Below are 12,020 nucleotides of genomic sequence, written 5' to 3'. Positions count from 1 at the left end.
CTGAACACTAGCAGAGGCTTCTATTCTTGCCTAACTATTTAGATCAGTACTAATCAAAGAAGAGATCAGTATGCTTCTGGCCATTAAACCGAAGAAGCAACCGCTCTTCTCCTTTGCATGACCTAGAAGAATGTAGTTTGAGAGTCTCACTGATTTTTAGGTTTATCAGTAAACATGTTATAAGAATCTCATCTTTGCACTCTATGTCTGTTATGTAAAGTCTCTTCCTATCTCTTCTTGATGTCCCAGTCCTAAAATGAAGGACAAATATTCCTGGTCTGCCCAATTATTATTTAGAATTCAAAATCATATGAATTCTCCACATGTGTATTATTTAATTCATTGTTTTTCCTTTGATAACCTGTTTAATGCTGTTTTGATCACTTGTCCAGCACAGAAAGAACCCAGAGAGGTATGGGATAATTTATTTTGTGCCCCAAAAGTTGTCTACCCAATATTTTCTCTTCCCTTTTTTCTAAATGCATTTGTTTGTAACTAGCAATATGTCCAATTTAAAAGATTCATCAATTTAGACTCTCTCGAAGGTAGGGGTAGCCACTTGACCCAGTTCTAGTCAACAAAAGGTTAGCAGAAGTATACTTGATGGGGTTTCCAAGAAAGCAATTATATTTTTGATAAAAAGGGAAAGATATAATTGACATATACATTTGTGTGATTCCATTCCCTATCCTTCAAATTTAGAAATGAGTCACAGAGGTGTAGCATACAGGAAAGCACAAGCACATGTTACGAGTCACAAAAATGCCAGAAAGAGCAAAATCCCTGATCACATTGTAGAGCCACAACAGCTGCCTAAATTACCTACCCCCATCCCCAATTATGAGAGGAAAAATAAAATCTTTACAAGTTTAAGTCAATGTATATTAGTGGTTTCTATTACATGCAACAAAATGCAATCATAACATGCTGATGCCAGATTTCTATTGACAAAAAAAACTGATACTAGATTATAAAAAACAGTGAACATTAAGGAAAAATGTTAAAATTTGAACAAGAGTGAAAAACCATAGCTTTAGATTATTCTGATTATTATATATACTTATGTTTGTATTTCTTAATTCTTTATAACGGTCAATAGATTAATGATCTTAAATGAGAATTTCATTTGATTTTGAAATCCAAAAGCCTACAGAAGAGGCTTGAATGACAGGTAAAATGTCCCATAATCTCACCCTCCAAAAAACTCATCTCCTATTGTTCTTTCTTCTATACTCTAATCCCAGTATAAGGAATGCTGTCATTCTAAATTTCACAATATAAATTTATTCAACTATAAATACTAATCATATAATTTCTCAATGGATGTTTAAATAAATTTTAAAACAGCTATTTCATAGAAAAGATTTCATAAGTCAATTTTGATTTTACAAAAACAGATTTGATTTTTTGTTGTCATTGTTTGTTATGAAAAAAGCATTTTTCTATTGACTTGGAAATAGAGTTATACTTACTTTTGTTGTTGCAATACTATTTACAAAACTGATTTGCTGGAATCCTTTTTCACTCAATGTGAGACAAACATCCCACCTTTCATTTGCAAGTTCATGAATAACTTTCAGGGCCACTCCAGTTTCGTCCAATTTGTCTTTCACATAAAGATCTACATAACTGCGAAATCCATTTACCTATTAATTTTGAAAGCAAAAAACAATCATGCTGACAGCTCAACTAAGTAAATGCCATAAAATACTTCAATATTTCATTTCCCCTCATTCACAACAGCTCTTACTTTATAAATACAAACTTTCATAACTTTTCTGTTCTACTTATAAACTCTATCCAATTCATTTCCATGAATACTTAATAAAGACAGCTTATAAAGGGACAATGGACAGGTAAACTACTGTAAAATCTTTGAAAAAGTTAAGGTTTTAAAGTGACAAAGTAGACTTCCCATTTGACTTAAGACACTGGACAGCTGTGGAAAGAAGCTCTAATCAGGCAACAAATTAAGTGATTTTTTTTATAAACCCTCAAAAAGTGAGATCAATATGACAACTGACCATCCGGAAGGCAGAAGATAAAGGATTAGCTATTTTGGAAGGCACTTACAGGCAATTTCTTTCCATTAAACATGACCTTGACTCCTTTGCACGAACCAGCCAAATCATAAGCTCTTCTGGTCATAAGGGCCACAATATCCTTGTCAAGTTTTTCCATCTTAAATTTGGACAAATCTGGCTGGAATGTTATGCATGTGTAATCTTCCCCATCAAAATGTTTAATTTTAGCTTCAGAAGTCTTCATCATATTATTCATCCATGTCTTTAAAAGATAAAATATTAAAATATTTGTATATTTCTACATTTTGTAGCAGGTGAACACTCAGCTCAGTAAATACATCCATTTATCATAACTATATCCATTTTCATAACAAACCAAACAAGTCCTTGAAACTGGTAATATTAGAGATAAAAAAATTCTAGATAATGCTATTTAACAACCTGTTGAAAATAAGCAAAACAAACTGTAGAACCTTATATACTGTAATAAATTTTAATTCTTCAAAGTATTTATAGGCATAAAATAAAATTTTGACACATGAATTTATTCAATGAGGAATTTTTCAAACATGCTAAAAGTGGATACATTTCAATTAATCTGGGAGATTCAGAACATTTTCATTAATGCAGAAGTCTGTTAATTAAAGCATTTTGTTTTAAAGGAAAAGAAGACAGGCTTATATAAAATCTTCCAGACATTCTGAAGTCTTTTTAAGCCTTACTTAATGCTTAAAAAAAAAAAAAAGCTATACAGATATCAGTGCAATTTAAGCACTATTATCTTGGCAAAACAAAAACATGATTATCAAAAATAAAAAAAAATTAGACATATTTCTGTCATACCTGCTTAAAACTATGTTTGTATTCTTTACAAGCAGTTTCTACTGTAAACTTTGTACTGAAAATATTACAAAGTTTTGCACCATAGCCATTGCGACCACCTGTAAAAACAAATGTGAAAGTTTTAATGACCATTTTTTAAAGAACTTTGTTAACTTACATACCATAAGGCAGGTTTCCCATAATCCTGAGAGTATATGAGAGTATAAAATCTGAATTTTCTATCAAAGTCCCTTTTCTATTACCAAATTTTAATCTGTATCTTTTTAAAAAGACTTGGCTTTTGTTTTTTGGTGAGGGTTGGGGGGAACTATCAACCTACTGGGACATTGTAAACAAATAGGAAAACATTTGGTTTTGCTTAAAGTACTGTTAACTCAATTTGCAAAGTCTAGGTTCCAATCCCTCAAAGAAAACAGTTTAAGTGATCTAATTGATATGAAAAGACATGATGCTACATAACAAATTCACATACAGGAATCACACATCTTACTTACCTAAGTCTAATTCAAATTTCAAACTGTCAGCCAAGTTAGAATACAGCAATTCCAGACAAGTCAATGTACTATCAGAGTCAAGCTTTTAAATTGTCTCTGTCAGACTATAAGTAACACTTATACAATAACAGTGTTTCATGGATATTGATTCTGAAAAGGAAAGTCTCACAACCAAACTACCCAGGTTCCCTTTTCTCCAATTTTTTATGTAGGGATGGTAAGAAATTTTGTTGAAAGCAGTATTTTTCAATCAAAATTCTGATGAGCTATTTAGACTTTACCTGTTACTTTTTTCTCATCATCATCATAGTTACTGGATGTTAAAAGTTGTCCAAAAATTAAAGCAGGAACATAAACTTTCTCTACTTTGTGTTCTACTACTGGAATGCCTTTCCCGTTATTCCAAATGCTTATAATGTTAGATTCACTGTAAATAAACAAGTACAGTTTAGAGTTTAAAAGCATAAAAATATATTAATTCCCATAAAAAGTAAATCAATTCAAGGCCTCCCTGGTGGCACAGGGTTTAGTTAAAGACAGCGCTATCAAACTATCCCCAACCACTGCAGCAGGAGTTCGATCCCCGACCTGCAAGGGAACAACACACATGGCGCAGCAGACCGCTCCTGTCTCGCCTACTGCTCCCCTCAGCAGTATATTTCAGTCAATCTACCTGTTCTGCTCCCCACTCTCTCTGGTGAATCCTCTCACCTCCCACACCTCTACCTACACCCTAGCTCTTGTATGCATAAATAATCTTTAAAAAAAATAGAAAATCAAGAACTTCAACAGTACAGGTATATGGTAATACTTTCATGTATAATCATATACAGTCAGAAGCGCGGGAGGGTGAGAGCCAGAGCCAGAGTGGGGAGCAGAGCAGGCAGAAGGACCCAAGTACACTGCTGAGGGGAGCAGCGGGCGGCAGAAGAGGTCTATGTGCCATGTGGGACCCTCCTCCGGTGGCTGGGGAGCAGCCGGGGATCGAACCGGCACTGCAGAGGCTGCGGGCAGCTTCGTAACCCAGCGCTCAACCACTGTGCCACTGGGGAGGCACCTCCCCTCAGTTCTTTAAAAAAAAAAATCACCATAGTGAATGCTAATTTACTGAATACTGGTAAATATTCTATAATACCAGCAGTTCCTAATTTACAGAGGATGTAATAATAGAAAAGTCCAAATGCCAGTTACAAAAAGTAAATTTAACCTATAATTAACTCGAAAATACTAGCAATCACCCTTACCTAGATTTGTCCCCTAAAAAAAGGCAAGAAAGGATCCAATGGTTATGCTAGCAGTTGAAATAGCATCCACAGCAGCGAAGAGGGAGAAAAATGGTCTCCAAATGCTCCCCCAATGAGGTAATTTGGGCGGAAAAGATCATGTATGACAGAGGAAACAGTCTAAGAGTACAGTATTCTGGCTAAAGAGGCAAAAATAACAAAGTCTCAGGCAACTTGGAAACTAGGGAGTACTAACTGTATACCTTATTCATTTGAGGCATACTCATAAGCTGGTGAGTATCTAAATTAAACGATTTAACATACATGATGAAACATGAAATATACTTACGGATCAATAGAAACTTTGATACAGGTCATGTTCTTATCCCTCTGTTTATTGTCAGCTGCATTAACTACAAAATTAAATATGTTGATGAGTAATATATATAAAGTTATATAAACAAATACATGGACACAACTATATATGCATTATTAAATATATATATTTACTAGTTTATATTAACTATTTTCCAAATAATATTCTTAAATTTTACATCACACCAATTTACCATATCTTCTACCCCACACAAAAAGGGAGGGGTGAATTGGTGAGATATAAACACAAAATAAATAAAAACATCTGCACGTTACAGCCACTTCCAGGTGTAAAAGCAAAAAAATCAGTTTTAATTATATTTTTATCTTGGTAACAAATACTTTCAAAGAACTAGTGATTACACAGGCAAACTGAGCTAAAAGCAACCAGTTAATCTTGAATCACAAAGGCAAGTTTGTCAGTATCCTTAGACATCAAAATTCTAAATCCTATGCACTATAATTGATAATGCATGTATACATTAACCATTACTTCAATAAAATTTACACACAAGCTAGCTGTTAAACTGAACTTCAATCACAGTTGCAATTTTTCTGATAAACACTGTGTAACTTAAAAGTAAAATCGAGTGGCAAAAGTGAAAGGTACAAAATATAAGTAGCCAGTTTCTCAAAACCATTCAGAAGCAGCTCAGATAGACTCTCACAATTGTGCTGTCTAGGAAACGTCAAGTGGCACTCATAAGGTGACAGAATACAGAATCTGCAGAAAATCACTGGCTGAAAACATTTCCAAAGTGCATGCATTCCCTACAAGTGAATTAGGTATCCATGCTTCATTGCAATGTAATTAATCATGTTACTTGGAGTGGACAGAGATCATTTAGAAAAGCTTAAACTTGGCTGTCCAACAGAAACATCAGATTCATTGCTAAAAAACAAAAAAAAATTTATACAATGTCTCACGTTAAACTCTCTGAATCTGCAAGAATCAGGTTCGATGATCTGTTTTTAACATGTCCCCCAGATGACTAAACATACATGACTACATACCTACTGTGGGATTACTGATCAAACACAACATTCATTTTACGATGAACAAAGTGATATAAAGATATGCACAGAGAGATGAAAATTTTCAAACAAGTGATATAAAATTTCTGAAGAACATTTCTATTCAGCTTAAGGAATATCAGAGATAGAAAATTTGTACTCTAAGTCTGACTTTTTATATATAGTAACATTGACATCATAGAAACAGAAGCAGTATATCTTAAGTACTCACCTAAAATTTCATCAAAGATCTTGTACAATCCTGGCACAAAGGTAACCTCTCTGCAATTCATTCCTACATCTTCATCATATACCCACATTACCTGTATTGAGAGGAAAATTTAAAACATATTTTTCTTCTTAAGTCCTTAATAATAAACTTTACATAGTATAAGCCCACATTCTGCCATTTATTCTATAAATACATATACCTTTAAAGTAACAAAACATACCACTTCCATGCAATTAACATTACTATATTTATATCCAATTTAAACCTCAAAATTGAGAACTTACTCATTTTTTTGCATTCTTATACATAAAATCAACTTTAATATAATGCACCAAGAATTGTTAGAAACAGTATTTAAATAAAATGGGGGGGCCCTCCCTGGTGGTGCAAGGGGTTAAGACACAACCTATGAGGCTGTCCGTAGCTATTGTAGAACGAATTCGATCCCCGGCCAGGGAGAAACCCACATGGCGCAGCAGACCTCTCCTGACTCGCCCACTGCTCCCCTCAGTGGTTCATGTCCGTCAATCTGCCTGTTCTGTTCCCCACTCTGTTTCTGGTGAATCCTCTCACCCACCACACCTCTGGCCTATAGCCCAGTTCTTGCATGCATAAATAAATCTTTTAAAAAATTTTTAAAAATTAAATAAAATAGGGGGGAAATCTTATTTATGCTTTTACTTCATGTTTTATCTTTTTCTGAAATATAAGGAGCACAGAGTAAAACAGTATGAACACAGCAGGACTCTGGAGTGAGGAGCCTAGCTTTGAATCTCAGCTCTTACTAGTTGAGAAATCTGAGCAAGTTAAATTTATTTAAACTTCAGTATCTTCATCTATAAATGCATATAATAGTAATTACCTCCCAAAATAGTTAGAATAGAACAATATATGTAAGCCTAGTCCCTAGTAAGATTAAGCAATAGTCATTAGTATATATGTATAAGTTCTAGCATTTAAATCACAGAAAGAGGGCCTCCCTGTGGCGAAGGTAGTTGAGCGCACCACTGTGAAGCTGTCCACTGCCTCTGCAGTGCTGGTTCGATCACTGCCAGCCTTGGAGCAACCCACATGGTGAACAGACCTCTCCTGTCTCACCCGCTGCTCCCCTCACCAGTGTCCTTTGGTCAGTCTGCCTGTTCTGGTCCCCACTCTGTCTCTGGTGAATTCTTTCACCCTCCTGCGCATCTGGCCTGTACCCCAGCTCTTGTATAAATAAAAAAAATAAATCCTTAAATGAAAAAAATCACAGGAAGAACTCCAGAATTTCTTTAAATTCATACTTTAACACTTGATTCTTTCTCCTGACTTTTATCTCCTAGTTTTGTTGTTGTTATATCTCTAATAGAGAATAAAGACATTTCTATCTCTCTTGGATCTCTCCCTACTTTGCTCACGACCTGAGTCATGAAATCACATAATTACAAAGTAAATCATCACAGAGTGTTTATCCCAAAATAGAAATGGAGGGCATCCCCGGTGGCGCAGCAGTTGAGCGCTGGGTTGCAAAGCTGCCCGCAGCCTCTGCAGCACCGGTTCGATTCCTGGCTGCTCCCCAGCCACCAGAGGAGGGTCCCACATGGCACGCAGACCTCTCCTGCTGCCCGCTGCTCCCCTCAGCAGTGTACTTGGGTCCTTCTGCCTGTTCTGCTCCCTGCTCTGGTGAATTCTCTCACCCTCCCATGCTTCTGACTATACCCAGTGCTTGTATAAATAAATAAATAAATACATACATACATACATACATACATACATAAAATAAAATAAATCTTTAAAAAAATAGAAATGGAAATTATTTCCAAATCACAATAAGTTTTAACAAGCAAATTACCTGTGTCAATGGCTCTACTGATCCAATGTATGTATCAGGACGAAGGAGAATGTGTTCAAGCTGTGTCTTTTTCTGATATACTCTCTCAACAGACAACTTCTTTGAAGAATCATTTTTGTTTGAAGTTTCTGAATCTTCTTTCTTTGCAGCATTGTTCTGATCAAAAAGAGTCTAAAATTAACCAAAAAATCAAATTTAAATAACCTACCAAGGGGTAAACTAAAATGTATATGGACACATGACATGGGTTTTCTTTTTAATGACAAAATTATCTTTTGAGGTAATTTTAAGCCCTAAAGAGAACACAGGTCTATTTACTGACAGTCTAGTTCCTATTATAATCCACTATGAAACCGCAGTTTTGACAAGAGTCCAAAAAGTCACAGAATCACAGTCATCAGAATAACCAGAACAGTCTAAACATTTATTCAATCCAGAAATAAAATTTCCCAACTCTGTAAGATATCAGGTTAATTTTATAGTTCTCAAAACTTCCAACAAATGTGAGTTCTGGTTAGGTTACAGGTTCACAAAGACTAAATCTGACTTGCAATAGGGATCCCAAGATTCCAGATGTAAATTCTCTACTATTAAGCTCTGGAAATTATATAGTAAAGGGGCAAAAGTAACTTATGTGTCTCCCTGGTTGCACAAGGGGTTAAGTCTCAGCACTATGAAGCTATCCCCACTCACTGCAGCATGAGTTGGATCCCTGACCAGGGAGCGATCCACATGGTGCAGCAGACCTCTCATGTCTTGCCTGCTGCTCCCCTCAGCAGTGTATTTCAGTCAATCCACCTGTTTGTTGCCCACTCTGTCTCTGATGAATCCTCTCACCCCCTGCACCTCTGGCCTGTACCACAGTTCTTGTATGCATAAATAAATCTTTTTTTTTAAAGTAACTCCAAAATAATTGCAGTATCTTCATAGGTCATTGTACTGAGTAGAAAAGAAACAATCAGAAGACAAACAATGGAAGAGAGAGTTTGTGCAACTAAGTGGTATACCACTTCCATTCAGGTCCTAGACACAGACCACAAGCATCTTTAAAGTTATTTTTAGGAACATGTCATTACAGTCTTTAAATGTACATTTGAAAATCAAACTACATAACCTGTGAGTAATCTAAACCAGGGCAATAACTGTAACAAATCCTATGTTAATTATAATCTTCTAATACCATAAATTTCACATAAAATTAAAGAGACTTAATATTCAAAATAACAGTATTAAAAATAACTCACTCTAGATTTTGAAGAGTATTTTTAGATAATCTTTCATTTATAAGGGTAACTAATTTTAAATGCTCAAAGTGAAAGGAAAATAGCCAATTTGTAAGATTAACCTCAACCAGACTCCTTTCTATCTAATTTGGGTTTCTATATCTGGCACTTATGAGTTACAATGAACCTTGTAAGGTATGGAAAAAGTATTAAAACTCTACCTCATTCCTTTTTCAAGAATTTACAACTTTTTCCATATCCCCTTACTACTAATTACCATGTCTTTCTCCCAAGTGGTATTGAGACTATGGGATGTTTGGCTTGCACCTAAAAGATTCTAACAAGTTCAAAAAGGTCATCATTTTTTTCCCCCTAGGATAATGTCTTAAAAAACATGGGCCTCCCTGGTGGCCTAGGGGTTAAGTCTCAGAGCTATCACTGCTAAGGCCTGAGTTAGATCCCCAGCCAGAGAGCTAATACACATACGGCGCAGCAGACCTCTCCAGTCTCACTTACTGCTCCCCTTAGCAGTGTATTCTAGTAAATCTGCCTGCTCTGTCTCTGGTAAATCCTCTCACAACTCTGACCTACATCCCAGCTCTTTCATGCAAAAAATAAATAAATCTTAAAACAAAAAATGAAAAACAAAGAACATGTGAAATGAAGTTGACTCTATCAGATTACTTTTTACAAATTTCTCCAGGAATAATATATAAAAACTACAAAAGTGTGAAAATATACTTAAAACAATTTATGCCAAAATATTTTTTCCTAAATATCATGACAGATACTGAGGAAAGAAAAACATGCATCATTCTAGTTGACATAATGAAAAGCATTAAGGAAAACATGTTATTATAGGATACAATAAAAAATGCATTTTGAGGGCCTCCCCGGTGGCGCAGCGGTTGAACGTTGGGTTGCGAAGCTGCCCGCGGCCTCTGCGGCGCCAGTTCGATCCCCGGCTACTCCCCGGCTGCTCCCCAGCCACCGGAGGAGGGTCCCACATGGCACGCAGACCTCTCCTGCCGCCCGCTGCTCCCCTCAGCAGTGTACTTGGGTCCTTCTGCCTGCTCTGCTCCCCGCTCTGGCCCTGGTGAATTCTCTCACCCTCCCGTGCTTCTGACTGTACCCAGTGCTTGTATAAATAAATAAAATAAATCTTAAAAAAAAATGCATTTTGAGATCATTTATAGACATTTCAAATCAATTCTCAATTTCTAAAACTTCATATAAACTTTAAAAATGATTACAAATTTTAGTTATCCCTACTATATGGGTAATAAATTTAAAAAGTTTTTATTATAAACTACTATTGCTATGTTAGTAATCAATTTTTTTTAAATTAGTAGCTTATTAAAACTGCACTGTTTAGGGCCTCCGTGGTGGCACAAGGGGTTAAGACACAACCTATGATGCTATCCACAGCCACTGCAGCATGAGTTCAATCCCTGGCTAGCCAGGGAGCAAACCACATGGTACAGCAGATCTCTCATGCCTTGCCCACTGCTCCCCTCAGCAGCGTATTTTAGACAGTCTGCCTGTTCTGCTCCCTACTCTGTCTCTGGTGAATCCTCTCACCCCTATACACCTCTGGCCTGTATCCCAGCTATGCATATTTTTTTTTAAAGATTTATTTATTTGTACAAGCAGTGGGTACAGTCAGAAGCACGGGAGGGCGAGAGAATTCACCAGAGCCAGAGCAGGAAACAGAGCAGGCAGGCTGACGAAACACACTGCTGAGGGGAGCAGCCGGCACGGCAGGAGAGGTCTGCACACCATGTGGGACCCTCGCTGTCAGCCGGGGATCAAACCGGCGCTGCAGAGGCTGTGGGCAGCCTCGAGCCCAGTGCTAAACCACTGCGCCACCAGGGGAGGCCCAAATAAATCTTTAAAAAATAAAAATAAAACTGCACTGTTTAGTGAATAAGTATATAATAGATCATTTTTATCAGAAGAAAATGACATACAATGTATATATACATGCAAGGAAAAGATATACACCCAACAAAGTATCAATAAAAATTGTGAGAAGTAGAAATAGGGTTAATATTCACTTTCTTTTCTGATACATTTTCTAATTTTAAAAAGAACACTTATTGATATATTTTAAAAGCTTAACCCATGCTTGTGAAAATGCAAGTGATAATAAAATCGAAGGTTTACTTTTTCTAGAGGCACTGTTTATACATACTTATTACTTCTGAAGTCCCAACATTCTTACTAGAATCTAGGCAAATCTAGGTAAGTGAAAGCAAAATAAGACTGATGGCCTTGGCAGAATAAAATGCAGAATTAGGCCTTCCTTGTGGCTCAAGGGGTTAAGCCTCAGCACTATGAAACTATCAGCAGTCACTGCAGCAGGAGCTTGATCCCCACCAGGGAGGTGACCCACATGGTGCAGCAGACCTCTCCTGTCTCGCTCCTGCTCCCCTCAGCAGTGTATTTCAGTAGATCTGCCTTTTCTGCTCCTCACTTTGTCACTGATGGATCCTTTCACCCCCTGCACCTCTGGCCTAAACCCCAGCTCTTGTATACATAAATAAATAAATCTCAAAATAATAATAAAATAAAATGCAGAATTAACACTGCAGTCAGATTTGTCTTTTGCTTTCCGTTTCTCAATAAATGGTAGTTTGCACTACCATTGGTTCACTAACAACAAACTGAGGAGGTTCTCTCTTGAAAGGTCTATAGGAATTCTGACAGAAACTTGGAATAATGGTCTCTTTCAGTGCCTGTTTATTAGAAGAAAGTTATC

The 12,020-nt window shown here is 36.4% G+C and overlaps 1 protein-coding gene across 2 annotated transcripts in view; it reads right to left on the bottom strand.

Annotated features, from left to right (window-relative positions):
• The window catches only part of TOP2B (DNA topoisomerase II beta), a gene marked incomplete at its 5' end in the record, with an annotated part of 54,694 nt that overhangs the window by 33,685 nt on the left and 8,989 nt on the right, over positions 1 to 12,020 (bottom strand). Inside the window, 7 exons of one of the 2 annotated variants that reach the window (XM_084247412.1) lie at positions 1,473 to 1,646; positions 2,074 to 2,286; positions 2,868 to 2,965; positions 3,643 to 3,788; positions 4,934 to 4,997; positions 6,206 to 6,296; positions 8,037 to 8,207. In XM_084247412.1, the coding sequence (XP_084103538.1) occupies positions 1,473 to 1,646; positions 2,074 to 2,286; positions 2,868 to 2,965; positions 3,643 to 3,788; positions 4,934 to 4,997; positions 6,206 to 6,296; positions 8,037 to 8,207 (957 nt within the window). The remainder of the gene's footprint in view (positions 1 to 1,472; positions 1,647 to 2,073; positions 2,287 to 2,867; positions 2,966 to 3,642; positions 3,789 to 4,933; positions 4,998 to 6,205; positions 6,297 to 8,036; positions 8,208 to 12,020) is intronic. The other variant, XM_084247413.1, reaches the window with a different exon arrangement.

This window comes from Talpa europaea (assembly GCF_964194135.1).
Source record: "Talpa europaea genome assembly, chromosome: 11".
Lineage (NCBI taxonomy): Eukaryota > Metazoa > Chordata > Mammalia > Eulipotyphla > Talpidae > Talpa > Talpa europaea.
This window is presented reverse-complemented; position numbering and strand designations above follow the sequence as displayed.